At 38.1% G+C, this 25,086-nt stretch overlaps 1 protein-coding gene across 1 annotated transcript in view; it reads right to left on the reverse strand.

Annotated features, from left to right (window-relative positions):
- LOC124798306 (neural-cadherin-like) overlaps positions 1–25,086 on the reverse strand; it is a 446,838-nt gene that overhangs the window by 49,439 nt on the left and 372,313 nt on the right. The window contains exons 4-9 of the mRNA XM_047261643.1: positions 21,148–21,312; positions 9,073–9,210; positions 7,301–7,487; positions 6,987–7,220; positions 1,771–1,943; positions 1,519–1,668 (exon numbers count right to left, since the gene is read on the reverse strand). Coding sequence (XP_047117599.1) covers positions 1,519–1,668; positions 1,771–1,943; positions 6,987–7,220; positions 7,301–7,487; positions 9,073–9,210; positions 21,148–21,312 — 1,047 coding nt within the window. The remainder of the gene's footprint in view (positions 1–1,518; positions 1,669–1,770; positions 1,944–6,986; positions 7,221–7,300; positions 7,488–9,072; positions 9,211–21,147; positions 21,313–25,086) is intronic.

The raw sequence follows: 25,086 nt of genomic DNA on the forward strand, positions 1-25,086 counted from the left end.
GTTGTCTGCAGAACCAGAGAGACACAAAATCCAACTTTTCGTGAAAGTTACCATTGTACAGTCCAACGAAAAGCTTAAAACATGCTCATTGCAATGAATGACAGAATCTTCTGGTAGCACAGTCACATTAACAGTATGATATAATGTAGATCATAGAGGAGTAACTGTCACTACTACAGTCAATCACTTCTCAGTAGCCAAATTGTTAGCAGCTCTGCCTTCCATGTGGAACACAGACAGGTCTGGAATGAGGACCATGAGGCCAAATGAGAAGCTGTTTGAATAAAGAAACAGAGGCATCATCAGGACTCACCTACTCACAATAATGGCTGGAGGGATTGGCAACATGCTTATCACATGTCCTATGTTCATAGGTAACTCCTCAAACTACCTTGTAAGCAACAGTTGGCCTATTAGAACAGGCTTAAAGCCTAATCCATGAGTGGCATTCAGTTCACTTTCAGTGTCTAAAATCACACTATTTAAGCCCAAGATCATCTCAATACTACCAGAACCTTAACTTTAAGTGCTGGATAATATCTAAAACTTTTTGCACTTCTCTCAGGCTCTTCTCGCAGATATGAAAACTTGTTCCATTTTATGGAAGCAATATCATTTTTAGTAAGAGTTATTTTACTGTGATAAGCTTTCTGTTTCTGAAATTGGAAATTCTATGAAATTGTGGATTAAGCAGATTGCTTGTTCATGTTACATACAGTATCTTATGATGACATGGTCATCTAGTGAGGCTGTAAGAATACCACAAATGTTTGTTGACATTACCATATGGATTTTTTGGGCCCAGTCATTGAAATACCTTGCCAGATTGTAAAGCATCATTTACTTATAAATATTAGGCACAAATGTATACACAAACACACATGTGCAACAAGAGATTGTTTTCTGTATTATATATGCCTGAGCCCTTTCACACTGAGGTTCAAATATGGGCATTTGCTATATACTGCATACTGAGGCACTATTGCCACTCATTAAAACATAGCAAATGGAGATGAACAATATTCAAGTCTTGCAGAAATGTCTGTCTTATAAATTCTAAAGGGAATACATGCAACACTTGAAAAACAAAGACACATATAAAGCTTATGTTTCAGTTTGCAACTGTCTTGTAAAATTCATTTTTAAAATTTGTACGAGTAGGATATTACAAGATCAATTGTAATACAGATGATAATATTTCATATTACTAGGATATTAAATGTCAAACGAAATTAATGTGGTAACAAAACCTGCAACTAGTGATTTTTTAAGAAAAATAAGGTAATTTTTCAAGAAAGATTAAAGATAAATTTTTCTCATTTTGAAACTAATCAGTTACTAAATTTAGGGCATAACCTGTAAACATAATATTTGTTAATCTGAAAATCTACAAAATTTATTTCTGATGCGTGAAAGATTTTATCATATATTTTGCCACGGCCTCATGGCGTGTTAAGTGTGTTTTTCAGATGACTGACTGTTTTTCAAGAGAATTGTTAAAAGATGAATGTAACATACCTTATCATTGACTTGTATCCGGAAACGGAATCCATTACTCTGAAGCTGATCTTCATAATCCAATGGTTGGACTATCTTTAGCGATCCTGTTCCATCATTGTTTCTTACCATAGTGAACTTATCAGCACCATAACCACTGTTTTCGATAACCTAAAATAGTCTTGTATTAGTATTTCTGCTCAAACGTCCCTTATTTTTCATTAAGATAACAGATACGTAAATAAGCATGGCTGCTATTTAGAATAGACTCACTTTATACTGGAATTTATTTGTCTCATCTTCATCATGAACAGTTACAGTTAATATGGGAGTATCAGGCAAGTTAGTTCCATCTGTTTCATCAACTTCAGTAAACCATTCATCCTTTGTAAACTGAGGTGGCATATCATTAATATCTTTTACTCTTATAGAAGCTGTTCCAGTTCCTACAAACGAATAAATGTGATGGAATCAGTTGTCAGTTCTGATAAACTACTCAAACATCTAATATACTACAAATTCAACATAGTACTTTCATCTCTATATTAAATAGTTATCATACAGAAAAATATATACATTACAGCTTTCAACTCTTATGGCTTTTTACTGACAATGAAAAATAAAAGGAAGAAAATTACAAACTGATTTTGTAGCTGATGAAAAACTGGGGCAATAACAAAGAGAGAGTGTAGCAACAACAGTTTATTTACTATAACCATATGAGTTAAATGATTTTTAACCAATAAAAAGAACATAAAGTCAAGTACTAAACAGCATCATATACTAACATATACTACAAGAGCAGAGAGAGAGAGAAAGTGTGTGTGTGAGAGAGAGAGAGAGAGAGAGAGAGAGAGATATGATTACATGTAAGACAACATGTAAGAGAAGGGCAGAAGGAGTAGACAATACATAAGAAGAAAGGACAACAGATAGAAAGAGAAGCAGGAAGAAGAAGCAAATAACAGTTTTGGTATATTCTACAGACAGTCTCTCATGCACTGTTAATGCAACAGCAGGAACTTCTATCTTCTTGGTATCACACAAGACCTTTGCCTTGAGAAGGAAGTTGTTTCTCTAATTGTATTAGTTGAATTTTGTGTTAAAATCTATTTGTTTCCTTTCTTTCTTTCTTTCTTTCTATTTCCTTCTCCTTCTGCCTGTTGCTTCAGCTTCCAATCATACCTGATCATCCTACAACCCATTCACTTGCCTCTTAACACTTTGTATTTTCTCTTTCTCCTTCTTACCTTCCTCTAATGTTGCCCATCCCCCCTTTTGCTCGTCCTGCAATGTGGAATGCAACAAAGAAATCTGCTGAGTGAGATCAAATATCAGCTACTTAAAGTGTTCAAAAACTGAGCAAAAACGAATGCTGTCACTTAATGCAAGGTAAATAAAAGTGACAAAAAATGGAAAACTGTATGGCTAAATAAACATCCTTCAAAATATTTTTAAAACGCGAAAGAATACAGTGGATGAAGACCAAAGCCAAAGTGAATGAGAGAAGTGTGTCATAGGTGTATTGAGGAGAAGCATATATGTTGGTGACTTGTTTGATGGACACAGTGTTGTGGAACATCCAGGTAAGAGATGATTCGACATGGTAATGGAACAATGTACAGAAGAAACACCATAAATGTACAAAGCACAGATGACAAAAAGAGAGATAAATGAGAAAAATGACTCTATCTTATGTGCCCCCATGAACTCATCTTGGTTTGTGAAAGATCTTTAAAAAATTATTCTGACAACAGAGGAGCTGACTCATGTGATTCTCGTTTCCTGTTGATGTCCCCACTTGCAGTAGATATTTTGTAATGACACTTTATGGTCACCAATGTATTTGGTTTGTTGTAACCACTAACCCATAGGTCTTGGTGCTCATTCCCACATGGAGAATTCTGTGGTATGATCTTCCATCATCAGAAAATTATTGTAAAGCATATCATATATACAACATTTTTCAGATGAAACATGGTACTTGTGGTGGTAAGTTCCCATGGGACCAAACTGCTGAGGTCCCAGATGTGATACTATTTAAATGTGAACTTTTATGTTATTTAGAATGCACAAATAACATACATTGATATGATACTCCAAAAATTCATTACTGTGGTGCCTCTAGAAATTATTCTTATGGTGTCCCATAAATTATGCCTTGGGTCTAATTCAGTGAGCACATGTAGGTGCATGTTTTATAAAGACTTTTTAATTATGACACAGCAATTATATATGACAATGAATATTTCTCAGAAATAATTAAACTTGAAATGACTTTTAGGTAATCTTCTGCATTATGGAACATGTTCTTCTTACCTTTCTCATCTTTTTTATCCCTTAATTGTACAGTGTTGCATATCTGCAACATAGATTGAAAAATTGTTTCTCGCATGCCTAGTGGGAATTTAATGAACTAAACCAAGTTTCACAGATGCAACAAAGTTCATAGTTAGTATCTCTGATACTATGTGTGAAGTAATTGGCTGCATTGCAGACTCCTGGTAACTTCATTGTATGACTGCAGATAAAGTTGTTGAGTGTGAATTTTGCTTAATATCACATTGAGTTTGCCTCGGTAAGAACCAGTTTAGAAAGAAGGAAAAATCACACAAACTAAAGCAGATATGTACAACAATAATTGAGAAGACAAGCTGTGCAAATTATTCAGTTTCAAATTGTATATTATTGTTTGTGTATATTGCACATATGAAACACTGTGTGGATACTGACATACAGTATAGGTGAAGCTACTTTGCCTTATCATAATTTTTGTAAATATTCTCATTCAATGGTCTGCTTTTTGTGTTTGGATGTTATTTTCTAGGGAGGTATAGTTATTGTTATGTTAATTTTTAACATTGACTTTTAGGTTATGGATCAATTATTCAGTCTGTGGTTTTTTGTTGAAAGACACTGCTGCCAGGGTCAGCTGGATATACCTTCTGTGAGTGATGATGAACTCAGTGACTTCGACAGTGATGTTGATGATGATCTCACAGTAAATCCAAATGAATTAAATGGTGACATAAGTTCTGAAAATGATTTCTCAGCTGAAGACAAAACAGAAACTTTTGATTTATCCCATTTTCCTCCAAGTACCCCACAAAGTGTTGAAAATGTACATGTGTCTCAAATGGCTGAAACTGAAAATGTTTCTCATTAAGTTATACCACTAACTCAGCATCATAACAGCAAAACCATTGGTTGTGCTCACAAGACGATGAACAAGAAAGGTGAACCTAAAAGTGTCAAAGCAACTTAAAAAGCATCCAGTCTATGTTGGAAAGAAAGAACCATTCCTGCAGAACTTTAAAAGAAACTTAGATTATTCTGATGAAATAACACAGCTGAAGACACCATACTACTTTTGCAAATATTTCTTCAAATGTGAACTGCTCCAAAAAATAACAGATGAAAGAATGTTGTTTATTTCCTGTACAGATCTAGCTAAAGTTCTCCAAATAACAAAGTCTTGTGGGGAGAAGTGATTAAAATCTGTTTACTGATGTTTGCCACTTATAGTACTAACATATGCCTTGAATATATTTGTAAAAATTCGGGCAAGTCTACATTTTAATGACAACTTTCAACAAATACCTATAGGTGAGAAAGATCATGATAAATTGTATAAAATCATACCAACTGTTGATTCTCTACTGAAAAGCTTTTCATCACTTCCAATGGATGAGAGTTTGTGACTTGATGAGCAAATGTGAGCAATGAAAATCAGACATCATCTGTGGAATTGCATTCAGAACGAACTGTGAGGTTACAAGTTATTTGTTCTTTGTTCTAAATCAGAATTTGCCTGCAGATTTGAGATCTATACAGGGCAAGAGAATGATCATGTTTTTCAGTTTCCTTCAGAGCCAGATTTGAGTGCTAACTGGAATGTTGTCATCAGAATTACTAGACACATCCTGAAACATATCAGTCGTAAACTTTATTTTGGCAGCTTCTGCACATGAGCTCCACTTGTGGTGTATTTGTGTCTACAGGGCACGCTGTCTTTAGAAAAATTACATACAAACAGAATTCCTGATTGCAAATTATGTGCAGAAAAAGAACCAAGTAAGTCATCGGCAGGTACATCAGATGAATTCATGTCCAGTGTGGATAGTGTTGGTGTATCTTCTGTGATAAGGAAGGACAACTTTCCTGTCAACATTCGCAGGTAAACTGCTGAAAAGAAACTGAGGTGCTATTAAAAGTTCAAAATCATATGAAGAAATTGACCGTCATAAAATTTTAACAGTGTATAACAACCACTTGGGAAGAGTAGATTTGATGGACAATAATCTAGGTCATTACTATATAACACTAATGTGCAAGAGGTGGTATTGCAGACTGTTTTACCATAAGCATGAGCTTTCAGTCATAAATGCTTGGATCCTTTGTGAGTAAGTGCTATTAAAGAAGAAACTTTCTGAGCAACCCCTGAATCAGAATAGTTTGGGACTGAGGTGGTGCAGTGTCTTTTTAACATAGGAAGATCTGGACAGAAAAGAGGTAGACCCAGCAATGGCATTCTGCAGCAACTTGAGACAAGAAAGAAAAAGTGTCTCAGGGCTGTCATCCCACAACAATATGTACCAAGTGAATGTTCTGACCCCTGGCCTAATTGGAATGCCAGAAGAAATCAATGCAGAGATATTGGATGTGGTGGGTATACATTTGTTACTTGTGCAAAATGTGAGATGTACCTTTGTTTTCTGTCTTAAGAATTGTTACACCAATTTCCACCAATAGCTGGAAAATTACTCTTAGTGCCCTTATCATTACTACAAGATTAATCAAAATTCAGATATGATGTTACTGTAGCAGATTGTGTTAGTTATATATTCATAAATATGACATAACAATGATAGAATATCAGTGGAAGTTATTTTAATAAATATCTTGGAAACAAAAATAAAATAACTGATGTTTTTCCATATTGTATTGTATGCTTTCTTGACTGGCAAGTGTATGATTACATGATGCGTTGCATATATGTAACACCTAGACTTTTTTTTTAACTAGGAACACAGGAACTTTTTCTCTATTTTGCTCTTTCTATGAACCTTTTAAACTTCAAAAATAATTTCTTAAAAAATGAATAACTATTAGCAAACTCTACAGCTCCTTTCCATACATTACAATGTATGCCACTATATTTGCAGATCGAAAAGGAAATTTTGAATAATTGTTCATGGGTTTCACGAGAAAACTGGAGGTACTTTTAAAGCTTTTGGTTTTACATTATGTTCTTATATCAGAAAGGTTAACATGTGGTGCTGAAACATGAAATACAAATCTCAGTTTCCATTTTTATTTAATCTTTCCACTGTTCAATCCAGATATGCTACTCATGATTGCAATACACAAACAATAAGAAAGCACTGATCCAAAATTTTAGACATCACAAGCTATTTATTAAGCAGTGCGACTAATACAGAAAGAGTTTTAATTTTTACTTGCCTGAATGTTTTGATCACACAACTCACCTTTAAGCCCTCCACCATCCATGGCAACAACCTGTATTGAATAATCTGGTGTGCGTTCACGGTCAAGACAACACACAGCTGTCTTAATTACACCTGTTTCTGATTCAATTTCAAATATTGGTGAGCCAGTCTCTTCTTCTATGACATTCTTTTCAATAGAATAGATAAGTCTTGCATTTGTGCCTTCACTCGGATCATCATAGTCTACTGCTGTCATAGTCATAACAACCATTCCTGCAGGAAAATACAACTATAATAGGTAAACATCTTTACACAATTTTATCCTCTTATATCTGGTAATCACAAGTACTCACCAGCAGTCCCATTCTCTGTGACATTTCCAAAATATATCCCTTGGGGGAAAACTGGTGCATTATCATTGATATCTTTTAGATTTACTTGTACATCAGCATAACCAACAAGACCTTCTCCACCTTCATCTTGAGCAAAAACTGTAAACCTCCACTGAGGACGGCCATTTGGCTGGTCCCTGTCCAATGGCTAGGAATTAAAAAAATGAAAATTAAAAATGACAGATACCGGAAATTATCTGTTAAGTTAACACTGTTCATAAGGCAAATTTATATCCATGCATCACAGTATATGTAAACTAATAACCTTATGTGAGATCTCAGTGCATCTACATTTTCTTCAAAATGGACTTTTCTAGAAAGTGCTCATTCATAACAGGTCTGTGCAATATTTCTTTCTTTTTCATTTGTCTTTATGTGAAAAACTGTCAGCTGATGAAAGTTTTATTTAAATCAAAGGCAATGATTCAGGAAATATTTACACTGATCAGTTCAACAACAGAACTAATATTAAATCAGCTATATGCAAAATAAGATATAGTAATGCAATAATTTTACTAAGTATTTATTACTAAAAGTTAGTTCAACTACACAGATTTGCATGTAATAACATGCAAGGTGAATGCTTGGGCATCTCTCTCAGAAACAGTGCAACTGTCATTTCCATATTGCTTTTATGAAATTATGATAACAATTGTTTACAATATATGGTGGAAAGTATATAAGCATCAGTTAAAAGTTACATATTCTATCACAAACACAGAGATGAATACATATGACTTATTTCTTGAACTTCCTTTTGTCCAAAAGTTTGAAAGTTTGCTGTATGTTTGCATTATTAATAAGTTTCAGTCTCTATTGTAGTTTAGCTGTGATGGGTAATGGAATGTAACTGAATTAACTTAGGTAGTACTGACAGATTTATATTAGGAAATCAGACACTAAATATCGCAGATGAGGTTTGCTATTTGGACAGGAAAGTAACTGAGGATATAAAACGCAGACTAGCTATCACAAGGAAAGCGTTTCTGAAAATGAGTAATTTGTTAACCTCTAGTAGAAATTTGAGTTTCAGGAAGTGTTTTCTGAATGTATTTGTCTGGACTGTAGCTTTGTAGAATAGTGAAATGGGGGCAATTAGCAGCTCAGACAAGATGAGAATAGAAGCTTTTGAAATGTGGTACTACAGAAGAAGGAAGTAAGGTAGATTGGTTTTAACATCCCATTGACATCGAGGTCTCTAGAGACAAAGCACAAGCTCGGATTGCGTCAAGAATGGGGAGGGATATCGGCCATGCCATTTCAAAGGAACCATCCCAGTGTTTGCCTGGAGTGATTTAGGAAAATCACAGAAAACCTAAATCTGGATGGCCAGGTGTCAATTTGAACTGTCATCTTCCTGAGTGCAAGTCTAGTGTGCTAACCACTGCACCACATTGCTTGGTGGAACTACTGAAGAATGTTAAAGATTTGGCAGTTATATCATGTAACTAATGAGGAGGTCCTAAATACAATAGGAGAGAAAAAAAAAATATGGTGCTGCTTGATTGGGTTGGTTGATAGGACACATTCTGAGGCATCAAGGAATTGTCAGTTTGTTATTGGAGGGAACAGTGGCAGGTAAAAAATGCAGAGGAGGACCAAGGGGTGTATACAGTAAGCAGATTCAAATGGATACAGTTTGCAGTAGTTACATGTACAGGATAGATTAGTGTGGACTTGCATACGAGTGCACAGACGTGTGTCAGAATGTACATTTATAAAACTATCAGTACCTTAAGAACAAAGATTTCTCCTGTTGTCCTATTTATATCAAATTTGCTGTTGGCTGGATTATCAGGATCAATTCCTTGACCTGTCAAGAAGTAGACAATATTCTGTGGTCGATCTTTATCACCATCAGTTGCTGTGACCTGTTGAAATACCAGACTGGTAAATGAATGTGACCAATAAAGATTACAGAAGAAACAGTTATTGCATCAAAAACACATTTTTTTTTTTCAGAAATGTTAAACTGAGAGTCTCTTCAGAAGTTATATAATCAGCTATTATATTGTTACTTCTAGCCAATAAATGGTGCTGTTGGTACTTTATCATGTACCAGTATTTATCTTTGATGTATGTTATTTTCCTGTTACCTGTAAACTATTGGTTTTATATTCAGTTTAAAAACTTCCATTTTACAGCATTATTTGTTTTTGTTCTATAACTATGATCACAGTGGACACTTCTGATGAATTGAAAACGCATGAACATTGAATTATTCCTACATTTCATTGAGCAACTATAAAAATCATCATTTGTCTTATTTCCCATCTTATTTATCTCTGCCTCAGTGATGAAACAACACAACAAACACACTGGATTAAAAACACACCTAAAGTTTTGTTCTTAATTCCTTGCTTTGAAGTCATTAAGCTGACTCCATGGCAGTCCAATCTAAATTGTTTTTCGGAACAGGTTTTAGATTTTATATTATGCTCAAAATATTTCCCTCAAAATTACATTTACAACAGCAGAAAAATAAAAAAATGAATTAATACAGAAAGAATTATTGTTAAAAATTTACCCAGATAAAATGAGAAAATCTTAGCTACATTAATTATACTAGTTTAAAATGTTAACAACACACATTGTTAGCTGGACCATGCTTTTAAACAAAATAAAGAAATTTTACTGGTGTTGTTTCTGTGTTGATGAAACACAGGAAGCATGCAGCAAATGAATTTAAATTATATCATGCTGCACATGCTCTGCCAACTTAATGATACAAAAGAACTTATTTTTGCAGGTTTTATGGATGACAAAAATTTCAAAATCTGGCTGATTCATGCTAAATATCCTAACAAGAATATATGTATAACCACTACAGAAATCATTCAATTTTAATTTACAGATATGAAGAGCAATATTCTACAAAAACATTCCCCCAATGATACAATATTTATGCTATCAAGAACATGCAAATATGCATACACCTCATTTTTTAGCATGAATTCTGAAAAGTGATGAATGTATGAATTATATTAGGCACATTCCATTCCAAGTGTATTGTATAGTCAAACCAATGAAGCTCTGAACAGGAAAGCCAATTTTAAGTGAAATAATTACTGATTAATCATATGCAGATTCTTTCTATTTAATGATGAGTATGACTTATAGTATTCCCAATCTGTATTAAAATCTGCGGATAAGCTCTGAAATTAACAATAACAAAAGAAAGGTAGAAAAACTTCTAATTGTTGTGTGACAAAAATTGACCCTCACAGACAACAGTACCTAGTTGATAGAAACCAGGGCCTTCCTCGTGTAGTGAAAAACAGGACAAAGGTGGGGTAGTTAGGAATATATGAACATTAAGTTGGAACATCACTCAGAATGCATGGAAAAACAAGACTTGGGGGAATCTACAACTAGCGGTTCTTTCATTTCAAAAAAAGATAATAAAGGGTTGGAAGAAATAATAATATTCATGGATTACACAAAGTGCCACCCTGGATGGTGGATCAAAGGAGGGACTGCAGGAGAGTAAAAACACTTTTCAAGTGATTCGCGACTTTCTGGTGTAAAGAATTTATGGTCTCGTTGTCATATATTTTCTTTCCTTGGAAAATTAAAGGCCTCTAGTCCGAAAAGTTAATGTATTTATCAATTACTGTTTCTGAGAAGAAGTCTGCAGCTAAATATTAAATAGGAAGTCTTGTATCTTATATTACACATTCTATTTTCCCCTCTTCTCATCTTGTGTGTTCTTTCTCAGATTTATCATTTAGTATCAGAATTATTATTTTTCATTTACTCCTCCACAGATATAATTTAAAATGAAAATAGGAAAAAGAAAGAAAGATGGTAGGGAAATCACACAGACAAAAGATGAACAGAAGCTGTTGTAATGCAGTGGTACAGAATAATGATGAAGACTGGAGGAGTAGATCAGATACCTCACGTAGAGATGCTGAATCAAGCTGACGGGCAAAGATCTTCATGGCACAACTTGACTAAAAGACGGGATATGGTGATAGGATCTCTTCTGAGGCTTCAAGGTATATCATAGTTAATTTAGCAATGGAAGGAAGTTCAGGAGGTCAAAATTGTAGAGAGAGATCATGGCTTGACTACATTAAACAGATTGAAGAGGATGTAAGTTGTGGTGATTGTGCACAGATGAGGCTTGCATAGAGAAATGAATCAAATCAGTCTTCAGATTGAAGACCACCACACACACACACGACATTGTAAAAAATAAGACTGGAACTATTCCCTCTCTGAACTTTTCAGTCATGTAGTGTTTTTCCAATAACTATACAGAGGATACAAATATTGGTTGGTTTTTGGTAATAAGTGGTCATATTCAAAAGTTATTTACAAATTTTATTATTAAAAATCTTGCATTTTTATTTGCAGCATACCAGTATTTGCTTCAGAGGTTACTGCAGAAAATCAGAATATGAGCACCTTGTTGACAACAAGTGAAATTTATAATGGCTTATGTAGTGTTGAAATATGTGAAGGAATTTTCATTTCATCATGAATACTTTATAACATGAAACTACCATTAATTTCCAGGCACAGGCTACACAAAACTGCCTGACCCAGTCACTGTCACTTTCTTGGTCCATCTCTATTGTCTCTTGGTCAGCATTGCATCAAAGATTTTGGGATTCTTACGTCATTCATTTGCTGAAAATATGGGTACCATTTCTGCTGTACTGCTTTGTTGTGTCTTAACAATGATCCAACATTAAATGTCTTGCAAATTTCTTCATTCCTAATGCCACTTCTTCTTGTATATCCCTTCATGGCTCTCAAAACGGTATTTCAGCAGCTTGTATTTTTGTATCTTTGCAACAACCTATGTTTACATCCGTATATTTTAGAACTGGCACTGCCACTGTGTCCTACATTCTCAAATAAAACAACGATACTCAAACAGAAAGTGAAAAGAACACATGAAGTAAGTTATTATTTTTCATGTTCAAATGCATCCTACTTTTCAAAAGAAGGTTTGCGGAATAGTTTCAAATGAGTAAACTCCTGATTCTGTAAAGAATAGAGCATACATGTATAAAACAGCTTCAAACCTCTGAATATTTTACAAATGCTATACCATCCTAAAAATCTGTCCTTAAGCATGCAAGTGACAAAGAAGATGCTAACTGCTCTCATTATCAAACACTGATTGAGTATAGTCTAGGTAATTTGTGCTCCATTTTAAGCAAAAGCTGGTTTTTCATGCATGTCCTGAGCTGTGGGTCATATAATGTAATTTTGCACGTATGTCCAGTGGTATACGTGGATACTGTCTGCAAAAAGTGCTGCAAATACAGTTAGTAGCGAAGAAGTAATAAACTAAAATATTATGCCTCATGCAACAGTTTGACTTCCTGAACAGCGAAAATGTACGAGGACGTGGTGAGAAGTACTGCCTCTGAATTTTTTTTTTGTTATGTTCGCAATATCGGTTGATATATTTGATGTTACTGATAGTACTCTGTTGACTTTCGCGGTTCACTGACGCACGCATGAAAGACTAGCTTTTACTTAAAACGGAGCGCATTTTACCGAAAACCCACTCATCCCGTATTTGGCAATAAGAGGACTTGGTGACTTCCAACAAACTTTAAACAGCATTTCAAACTTTTTTACGTGTTTCCTCGCTAACACCCGCTTAAGGTAATGAAAGGAAAGGAATTTATAGCTAACTAAACGTTCGTTGTTGATGATATAAAATTATGGTTTTGCGTCTAAGGCGCAAAAGGTATTAAGTGGATAACTTCAAATATTTGAACACATTAACTCATTTGTAACTAGACGTTTGAAGCTGTTTTATACACTGGAGTTCTGTTCTTTAACGAATCGCAGGTGAGGACTTACTGGTAGACGCTGTCTGGCTTTTTCATCAACACTGAATTGGATTTTACCAAAATTATTTTGAACTTCTGTCAGTACTATAAAGGTAGCAAAGTAAAGCTATCATCAATCCGAAGTTTGGTAACTACAGTGTTTTCCTAGTCTTTGTCCTTCCTCCAATCTACAGACTAACTTACCCGCCCCGTTGTAGGGGAACTACAGTTTGAAATGGACTCTGAACCACACTGCAGCTCCGCAATTTTCGTATTAACACATCATTACCAGAAGCAAAAGATGCGATAGCTTACAGAAAACATCTCAGGACCGACTGAGGCTCGAACTGCAAACCTTTAGTTTTTGCAGCCTGGCACTTACCTAGTATGTAAATGTATGGGAGGAAAATCGGAAGTGAGTTTTAGTTTTCTTTTGTGGAAACATTACACCTTTGTAATAATACCATTTGTTCTTTTATATTCCGTGACGGTATCACAATACGTTTCATGTGTTCCAGAGGACATCTCACCTTTGATAAGATCTCGACATGAAACTACTGTAATTACTCCCTTATCGAACTGACTTTGCTCTTTCTCTGATGCGTGAATACGCCCTCCACGATTCTGTCAGCACGGTCATTAATTTAATGACCCACAATGAAAGTATCATCGCTTTTTCTCCACGTTCTCATAAGATCTTTAAGTTGTGCAGAAAACATGTAACCTGCAGCAAAGGTAAGTCCAAGATATCACTCCTTTGAGGGACTGACGCATTCGTCGTACAGATTTCTTACCGTGTAGGATTAGTATAATAAGGACTGATGTGAACGATTGCGTAACTTACCAGGAAGTGTTAATCTGAGCCGCAGACTGGACCTGAAGTTCTTTTAATTTTGGGTCGTCACATAATAATCACTAACATTCATAGTGCAATCAATTACGTTTGATCTGGTGTACTCAATGTACCTCATTCTGTTTTCGTCGTAAACGAGAAAAATATATGTTGTCTATGAGCGGTATCAGTTCTACGTTTCTTTTCTCCCTGACTTTTTACTTGGGGAGCCTTTTTAATTAACTTCCTTCTTAAGCCCATACTCTTCCTGCGCTTGAAAGGAATTTCATTTAACTTGCTTGCTGTTCTTTCTTTAATTTCCTTTTTTTCTGTATTTATCAAGGTAAATAAGTCGTATCCAACATAATGTAATCCTGTTTTAATACAGTCATTTTGTTTTCCTTATTACATCACATTGATACTGGTGAAAATACTCAACAGTAAACACTCTTTATTTATTGCATGATGTCGTCCGCATAGTTACTCCACATGAAACGAAGTATTTACCAGGAAGCAGAATCTTTCCTTTCTGCCCAGATCTGCGCATTTCACATTGCTCTGCTTCACGAAGTTCGTCTGTAAATCACCTGTATTGGCAATTACAGTGTTATCACTTGTGAATATTAAATTCTGAAAACACTTGTGTCAGTTAAGGCAATAAGAATATTTTGTTAGTCCATTGTCCGCGTATCCCGAGGTTCTGAACACACAAATTAAGAACTGATTATATGAATCATATAAGTTTGCATTCTGTGTCCTTTCATGGGTTTTTTAAATACCATGAATTTTTTTACCAGGGGCGTGTCTCTAGCGACGTGTGCATTAGTTTTACTTGAAATTTCCCAGTGCACTGGTATCGTCAAGTGCCTCGTTTGGTTTTATTTTCTTTCTTGGAATTTCTTTTAGAATAAGTGTGCTTTCTGTGCAGCCTATAGCAGCCTTAGCTGTTCTCTAGAGAAACTTGTTCCGATTAGTCAGGAGTTTAAATAAGCCATTTCTTTTTATTACGCCTACGTTTTACATATTACATACTGAATTAAAACGCCTACGCCCGTTAGTGTAGCTTTGTTCAGTAACGTAAGAAGTTAGGCCTCGGTTTTCATTTATCATTTTACTTGTAGAGCTTCAAAGCCTATTCATTTGTCATTTCCTTATTTCCTGGCTATCTACTTTTTCTGCTTCTAGTTTTCTTGCGAAATTGTATTCCATCCTTGTCATCTCTATCAACTACGACATCTCTACGAGAGGTGTTGTAGTTACTTGAACATACATATTTTCCTGTTTTTTCTGTATTCAGTGATACGGATAATGCCTGTAATGTCGTAATTATATTCGTTTTGTATTTCTAAGAAAATTTTCTTTGGTCTTCTCTAATAACCTAAAAAGTAATTACTCTCCACATGCAAGTCATGGAATGACTTATAATACAGTGACACACATTCCATCATCCACTCTCTTGCGTAAGAAACATTTCTTCTAAAATTACTGGAATCAGATGTTTGGCCGTTCCAAATATCTTGTCCTCTTCATTCCTTGCTATCAATGTCCAATTATTTTGTCTTACCTACACAGTCCACCACTCTTCAATCCCAGTACTCTTATAGACCTTTTAAAGGGGTTCGGGATGGTGAGGGGGCGGTGGAGGGGAAAGGAAGCTGCTCCTAATTAATAACGCGCGCGCAGAGGGGAGGAGCTCGAAAGATAAGAAATGCGCCCACCGTCAGGTAGGCATATGGATTTGGATCAGAGTGGTACATCGTTTTAATATATCACATGAGGTATTTGAGAGTTAGTTATGTCTAATATAGGGGTGATTCAAAAAGAATACCACAACTTTAAAAATTTGTATTTAATGAAAGAAACATAATATAACCTTCTGTTATACATCATTACAAAGAGTATTTAAAAAGGTTTTTTTTTCACTCAAAAACAAGTTCAGAGATGTTCAATATGGCCCCCTCCAGACACTCGAGCAATATCAACCCGATACTCCAACTCGTTCCACACTCTCTGTAGCATATCAGGCGTAACAGTTTGGATAGCTGCTGTTATTTCTCGTTTCAAATCATCAATGGTGGCTGGGAGAAGTGGCCGAAACACCATATCCTTAACATACCCCCATAAGAAAAAATCGCAGGGGGTAAGATCAGGGCTTCTTGGAGGCCAGTGATGAAGTGCTCTGTCACGGGCTGCCTGGCGGCCGATCCATCGCCTCGGGTAGTTGATGTTCAGGTTTCATAACTAACCTTTTTCGTAGGACTCTCCATACAGTTGATTGTGGAATTTGCAGCTCTCTGCTAGCTCTGCGAGTCGATTTTCCTGGGCTGCGAACAAATGCTTGATGGATGCGTGCTACATTTTCATCACTCGTTCTCGGCCGTCCAGAACTTTTCCCTTTGCACAAACACCCATTCTCTGTAAACTGTTTATACCAACGTTTAATACACCACCTATCAGGAGGTTTAACACCATACTTCGTTCGAAATGCACGCTGAACAACTGTCGTCGATTCACTTCTGCCGTACTCAATAACACAAAAAGCTTTCTGTTGAGCGGTCGCCATCTTAGCATCAACTGACGCTGACGCCTAGTCAACAGCGCCTCAAGCGAACAAATGTACTACTAAATGAAACTTTATAGCTCTCTTAATTCGCCGACAGATAGTGCTTAGCTCTGCCTTTTGTCGTTGCAGAGTTTTAAATTCCTAAAGTTGTGGTACTCTTTTTGAATCACCCTGTATAATGCAAATTCTACCTGGAGGTACTGACAAACGAGGTTCTAGGAATTTAAATAAAAAATATATAAATGTATAACAGGGGAAACTGATTGATTGGCTTAACAACTTGAGCCTAGACCACTGGACGTGGAAACATGAACTTAAGAGGGAATATTCTCTGTGTGAAGTAGGTGATCGCTATGAAAGGATTTATGGAAAATTCGAACTCTTAAGAGATGAAACACGAGTTCAAAGATTTTTGCGGGATTTATGCACAACCTAAAGCAGTGGTCCTAGAGATACGAAATTTAGATGGAATATTTGTTCTTTAACTTATCCGCCCAATGATAAAACGCTGTAAAATTGTACCCCTAAAGGGCAAGAACGGGTATCAACTCGTGGGGCGCTGAGTCGATTTTGTTTGGCTTTCCATTGAGGTGGCAATCCTGGGTGCAGGCGATCACGTGACGTGTGTTGGGTTAAAGGGGCATGCCTGTTGACCTGCAACGCATCCGACTGTCGCGCAGTGTATGCCCCACCACACAGGCGTTAGCACGGAAAAATTTCGTTCGGCTGCTGCCGCCGAGCTGCGCTAAGTAAACAAAATGGATGTACATTGCTTGATGGTTCTTAAGTCGGAATATAAACGGGCGTGGTAGGGTAAGAAGACAAAATCCAAGGCACGGCAAGTATGCGAAAGTAACTATTGTGTAATAAGGGGCTAGTTTCACAGAGATTATCCTTTAAAAGCTTTGTTGCCCATAATAGCAAAAATCTCGAGAGAAGTCAGTGATTTACCGAGTGCGTTATTTGTCCCACGTAAACGTCGCCGCGAAGATTTTTATGGACTTTTTGTCAAAGATGAAATATTTGAATACTTCAGTGAACAAATAAATATTTATGCTACACAAATGCCATTGGTTTCGACTAAGAAAGTATTTTGAAAAATTCAGTTCCTATTGAGGTGAATTCAATATTTGTGTGTGCCGGGAGGAGTGGAGAGGTTGGGGAGGGGGGGGGGGGGGGGACGTGTCTTGGATTTGGCAACCCGATGCCAAGCCCAAACCACCGGTCCTATAAACATGAAGTTTGGAGCGAATACAGGACCCACAGCAAAAGAATTTTTCAAAATTCAACCGATAAGGTGGTAAGATGGGTATGGAATGCAAACCAAAAATTCCATTCCACAGCTCTCGTGACAGAGAAATAACAGTGCGAGCTACACTGTGTCTCATTAGAGGAAAATGATTTACGTAACAACAAACGTAAACAGCCGGTGGAAACGGAATAAGAAGAGCTGACTCTCGTGGTGAGGTAACTTTAAGTGGCAAACTGCCTGGTTATCCCTTTCCTTTGAAAAGTTTCGCATTCAGAAAATGGCTGGAGTTGTGCATGACAAACGGCCAGTTAGGTTTCAAAAAATTGTAATGAATTTTCTGTTACATCACATGATGATAACAGTGATAATTACAGCTGTACTACACCTAACGCCCTTCTATAACTTCCACTGCGAAGGCGGGAATACTACTAGTAAAGGATATGGCGTATAAATTGAGAGTAAATCGAAAAAAGACGAAAGTAATGAGAAGCAGATGTGAACAGTGAGAAACTTAACATGAAAATTGCTGATCAGGAAGTAGTTAACGAAATCTGCTACCTAGGCAGCAAAACAACCCATGAGGGACGGAGCAAGGAGGGTGTAAAAAGCAGCCTAGTTAAGGAAAAACTGGGCATTCCCGACCAAGAGAAATCTACTAGCGTCAAACATAGGCCTCAATTTGAGGAAAAAATTTCTGAAAATGTACGTTTCGGGTGTATGCTAGTGAAACATGGACTGTGGGAAAACTGGAATGGAAGAGAGTTGAAGCATTTGAGATGTGGTGCTACGGAAGAATGTTCAAAATTTGGTGGACTGATACGGTTATTAAACTACCTGCATTAGCTTCAAATACCACATTCAAGATTTTCATGTTCTCATGTTCGCTGCACACAAACTGTTAGTCCTACAGAAAAAAATGAACAGGACTTTTTTTTTAGGAAATTTAATGTATTTAAGCTCGTGGTCTTGCGGTAGGGTTCTCGCTTCCCGCGCACGGGGTCCCGGGTTCGATTCCCGGCGGGGTCAGGGATTTTCACTGCCTCGAGATGACTGAGTGTTGTTGTGTCCTCTTCATCATCATCATTCATCCCCATTACGGGTCGCAGTAAGGCAATGGCAAAAATTCAAATGGCTCTGAGCACTATGGGACTTAACATCTGAGGTCATCAGCCCCTAGAACTTAGAACTACTTAAACCTAACTAACCTAAGAACATCACACACGTTCATGCCCGAGGCAGGATTCAAACCTGCGACCTAGCAGCCTCGCGGTTCCAGACTGAAGCGCCTAGAACCGCTCGGGCACACCGGTCGGTTTAAGGCAATGGCATTGTATGTCGTAGCAATGACTAAGACCTTGCCTAGTCGGCGGTGCGGGTCTCCCGAGTCGTCCCCTACGCTCCTCGGATTATGGGACCTCATCATCATCAATGTAGTTAAACTTTTTACTTAGATTTTTTTCGCTAGAGGCTGTAGTTTTCGAATTATTCAGGAAAAATGAACAAAAGTGACCATCAAATGTGTTTTTGTTGAGTAACCCGAAAAACTATGGCCTTCAGCGGAAACGAATCCCAGTACAAAATATACCATTAAATTTCGTACAATAAGGTCTTATTTATTTTTTCTATAAGAACCATGGACCTTGCAGTTGGTGGGGAGGCTTGTGTCCCTCAGCGATACAGATAGCCGTACCGTAGGTGCAGCCACAACGGAGGGGTATCTGTTGAGAGGCCAGACAAACGCGTGGTTCCTGAAGAGGGGCAGCAGCCTTTTCAGTAGTTGCAGGGGCAACAGGCTGGATGATTGACTGATCTGGCCTTGTAACACTAACCAAAACGGCCTTGCTGTGCTGGTACTGCAAACGGCTGAAAGCAAGGGGAAACTACAGCCGCAATTTTTCCCGAGGGCATACAGCTTTACTGTATATCATGGAGAGCTGCATCAAACCAGTCTCAGGACTGAGGACCACAACAACAACATAAGAATATCGGTTCGCGCATTGAGAGCGAGATAATATGAAAATCTTGCGAGTGGCATTCAAAGGTGCTGCGGGCTGCATAAAACCCAGTGGTAGGAGCAGCTGAGTCACACTGTATATACAGGGTTATTACAAATGATTGAAGCGATTTCATAAATTCACTGTAGCTCCATTCATTGACATATGGTCACGACACACTACAGATACGTAGAACAACTCATAAAGTTTTGTCCGGCTGAAGCCGCACTTCAGGTTTCTGCTGCCAGAGCGCTCGAGAGTGCAGTGAGACAAAATGGCGACAGGAGCCGAGAAAGCGTATGTCGTGCTTGAAATGCACTCACATCAGTCAGTCATAACAGTGCAACGACAATTCAGGACGAAGTTCAACAAAGATCCACCAACTGTTAACTCCATTCGGCGATGGTATGCGCAGTTTAAAGCTTCTGGATGCCTCTGTAAGGGGAAATCAACGGGTCGGCCTGCAGTGAGCGAAGAAACGGTTGAACGCGTGCGGGCAAGTTTCACGCGTAGCCCGCGGAAGTCAACGAATAAAGCAAGCAGGGAGCTAAACGTACCACAGCCGATGGTTTGTAAAGTCTTACGGAAAAGGCTAAAGCAGAAGCCTTACCGTTTACAATTGCTACAAGCCCTGACACCCGATGACAAAGTCAAACGCTCTGAATTTTCGGCGCGGTTGCAACAGCTCATGGAAACTTGTTTTCAGTGATGAAGCAACATTTTTTCTTAATGGTGAAGTGTTTAAACCTCCTCTACCAAGAAACGTGACAGAACTGCGAGCTCGCATCAACGATGCTTTCGAACTCATTGATGGGGACATGCCGCGCCGAGTGTGGGAGGAACTTGATTATCGGCTTGATGTCTGCCGAATCACTAAAGGGGCACATATCGAACATTTGTGAATGCCTAAAAAAACTTTTTGAGTTTTTGTATGTGTGTGCAAAGCATTGTGAAATATCTCAAATAATAAAGTTATTGTAGAGCTGTGAAATCGCTTCAATCATTTGTAATAACCCTGTATTTGAGCTGGAAGTTAACGGAATAAACAAGTTTCGTCTTTGTTGTCAAACAGTTTGACTTTTGGCAGCAAATGAAGGCTTCAACCTGTAATTCTGGGCATAACGAAATCAACGAAGGTAAGTACATCAACAGGAGTTGTGGAGTTGCGTGTCTACTTATGCAAGGGGGAGACTCGACCACGGTATAGTTGGAATGTATGAAGAAATGCGTAGAACGGTGCTGGCTGAAGCACCAGCTATTCCCTCGACGTGTAGCTACTGTACTACAGTATCCAACACCCAGCGGCCGCGCCCGCAGATTACTCCACCACCAGCTAACGAGAAGGCGGCGGCGCTAGATGCCTGACCTGCAGCAGTCTGTAGGGGTGCGGGCCCGAGAACTCCTCCTGCAGGGATGCCTGGTACAGTGTCGCATTGAACACCGGCGGGAGGTCGTTGACGTCGTTCACGTGGATTACCACCTTAGTCGATTGCTCATTTAGGCTGTCAGACGCCACCAGAGTCAGTTCGTACTACAAACAAATCAAATGAAGCCATGCCAATAAACAAAAGTCATACATGCAGCATTCAAATATGCCGTATGGTATCTCTGTCATGCTGGGACAGGCAGGATACATGCTGCTTAGCGTTTCTGACATGAAAACAAAGGAAAAAAAATAACAAACGCAGGCATAAGGGCGAAAGTAAGGTGCATTACTCAGCAAGGGTCACCGATTGCCATTTATATCTCTGTTATTAATTTTATATCGTTACTATACGCACGTAACATCTGATATTCGCTCAGTACTTACCTTTAAACAAAAACATTAAACTTCATTTTGATGCAGACGCAATTCCCAGTGGAAGAGTTTCATATCGCGCTATTCAATAGGGGAGGCATATTTCTCTGAGAATATCTATAGTACACCATAATTAATTGCGTAAATGTCGACAACTGGAAGTACATGATTCCAGAAGCATCTACATCTACGTACATACTCCGCAATCCACCATACAGTGCGTGGCGGAGGATACCTCGTACCACAACTAGCATCTTCTCTCCCTGTTCCACTCCCAAACAGAACGAGGGAAAAATGACTGCCTATATGCCTCTGTACGAGCGCTAATCTCTCTTATCATTGTGGTCTTTCCGCGAAATATAAGTTGGCGGCAGTAAAATTGTACTGCAGTCAGCCTTAAGTGCTGGTTCTCTAAATTTCCTCAATAGCGATTCACGAAAAGAATGCCTCCTTTCCTCTAGAGACTCCCACCCGAGTTCCTGAAGCACTTCTGTAACACTCGCGTGATGATCAAACCTACCAGTAACAAATCTAGCAGCCTGCCTCTGAATTCCTTCTATGTCCTCCCTCAATCCGACCTCATAGGGATCCCAAACGCTCGAGCAGTACTCAAGAATAGGTCGTATTAATGTTTTATAAGCGGTCTCCTTTACAGATGAATCACATCTTCCCAAAATTCTACCAATGAACCGAAGACGACTATCGGCCTTCCCCACAACCGCCATTACATGCTTCTCCCGCTTCATATCGCTCTGCAATGTTACCCCCAAATATTTAATGGACGTGACTGTCAAGCGCTACGCTGCTAATGAAGTATTCAAACATTACGGGATTCCTTTTCCTATTCATCTGCATTAATTTACATTTACCTGTATTTAGAGTTAGCTGCCATTCTCAGTAAACATGGGCTGCAAAATGCGTACTTGAAGAGCTATGAGCACTTCCTCATCTTCGATACTGTGGAACAAATCTCTTTTACTGCAAGCTCTTTACTTTCCATATTTTGGGAAGACGTAGTACGAACCAAAACAAGAACAAATGTCCAGTAAACATGGGTTCTAAAGTGCATACCTTAAGAGCTGTGAGCATTTGTTCAGTAGAAGAGATGTGTTTCTCAGTAGCGAAGATAATGAAGTGCTCATGGCTCTGAAGGTATGGATTTCAGAGCCAATGTCTTGTTTTGGTCCAGTCTACCAACTCTCAAAATATGAAAAGCAGACAGATTGCAGTAGAAGATATTTGTTTCACAGTATCGAAGATGAAGAAGAAGTTTTCATGGCTCCTTAGATATGCGTTTCAGAGCCCATGTTTACTGTGCCTTTTGCTTCTAGTATTGTGTACTTTCAACTGCATGCATTTATGACAGTTATGATACGACCTATACATAGATTCTAACAAACGATACACACAAACGTCGATGGACTGCAGAACGAGTCTTGAGGAATACACTAAGGGCTATAGCGGGTTAAGTCGCCTAAATTAACGCCACCCAGGCAGCAGCAAGCGTGAGCTTACGTGCTGACGGACCCTCAGGCGTAACTGCTCGCAATGGGCTTGACAGTACAGTACTCATTACGTTAGACGGCTTCGCGTCCTCCGTATAGTTATCGATATCATTTTGTTACACTGTCTTCAGAGAAAAGTTCATGTATGTTAATGGACGCGTGTGTCTGTCCCAACATTATCTGATTCGCAAATGACGCTGCAGAGATGAAACAGCTTAGCTACCCTAGGTGAAGCGGTAGGAATAGGAAGGCAGTGACGTGCAAATACCGGGTGATCCAAAAGTCAGTATAAATTTGAAAACTGAATAAACCACGGAATAATGTAGATAGAGAGGTACAAATTGACACACATGCTTGGAATGACATGGGGTTTTATTAGAACCAAAAAATACAAAATTTCAAAAAATGTCGACAGATGGTACTTCACTGATCAGAATAGCAATAATTAGCATAACAAAATAAGACAAAGCAAAGATGATATTCTTTACAGGAAATGCTCAATATGTGCACGATCATTCCTCAACAATAGCTGTAGTCGAAGAATAATACTTTTTTTGAATTTTGTATTTTTTTGGTTATAATAAAACCCCATGTCATTCCAAGCATGTGTGTCAATTTGTACCTCTCTATCTACATCATTCTGTGATTTATTCAGTTTTCAAATTTATACTGACTTTTTGATCACCCGGTATAATCTAAAATGACCGCTACTGATATTGAATCCATTGTTTCCATGTGTCACTACTATTTTCGTCGAATAGAACGAACAAACTGTGTGTAATTTTTTGAAAACAGTAGTTTATGAGGACGTTAGTAACGGATTTGAAAACGATTGTTTCTCTCACACGTAACTTTGCGTTGCTTACTCTAGAGTGGGTTCACTCAAGAATAACTTTTTCTTTCTCCTAGAACAGATATTAAAATGTCATTTTGACACACTGAGCAGAGCTATGGAGGTAGAAAATGGAGTACCAAGTGGAGAAATTGGAACAGTACCAACATATTCTCCTGTTGGAGTTCAGCAGAGGGGTGACAGCAGCGAAGGCAGTTAGGATCATTAGCGCCTTTAAGGAACTTCCTCTCCGGATGGAAATACGATGCCAAAACATAGCTCGAGGAATACTTTGCCTCAAAACCAAGTGATTTCTACAGTCGCGGTATTGAAAAGTTACTCCAGAATTAACAGACCGCTGTAAATAGTGTCCAGGAGAATACATTATTGATGACAAGAGTCTCTGTTACGTGTATCTGCTGTGTTTATTAAACTTATCCAGCAACCCAGTATACACGCAATTAAGTTCGTCCAGAATCGTCAGAGTGCGAGCCCTGTTCGAACTTTTTTCCTTCATCTTTATGATGAGTATGGTGTGGACACCTCCGCATTGTAAGATGACAACAGCCGTGTTCACAAGGCTGTAAGCAAACATTTCTGGTCCGATGAAAACTCTGATACCGTATCGTACCTCGTTTGGCCCTCTAAGTCACACCATCTCAGTCGCATAGAAAATGTCTGGATCTATCTGCGACAGCGGGTGAAACCTATCAGTCAACATCCTTACAATCATGTAGCCCTGCAGGACCTAATCATGAATGAGTGCCCTCAACTGGATATGGACTACCTGAACTTGTGACTCTCTTCCTTGGCAAATTGGGGCCATCACAGCTAGAGTCGGTATTACTCGATACTGGCGTGATGTTTCCTGTGAATGTGTTTATGCGAGAGCTTTTCGGAAAGCAAGGCCCGGTCTGTCACTAAATGGATACCACTGTAAAAATTAAAAATGTTTTATTTGCAATAGTTAGCTACACCTTCCAGCTAATTCTCTACATAGTCGCCGCTAAGAGACAGCCATTTCTCGTACCGTTGTTCCAACTATCCAACACCCTCGTCATAGAAAGCAGCGGCCTGTGCTTTTCCCCCAATTCTGTACGCTGGTCTACAGTTCGTTGTCTGTGCCAAAATGTTATCTTCATAGAAAGCGGTTCACATGGGCATAGATGA

This window comes from Schistocerca piceifrons, chromosome 5, assembly GCF_021461385.2.
Source record: "Schistocerca piceifrons isolate TAMUIC-IGC-003096 chromosome 5, iqSchPice1.1, whole genome shotgun sequence".
Taxonomy (NCBI): domain Eukaryota; kingdom Metazoa; phylum Arthropoda; class Insecta; order Orthoptera; family Acrididae; genus Schistocerca; species Schistocerca piceifrons.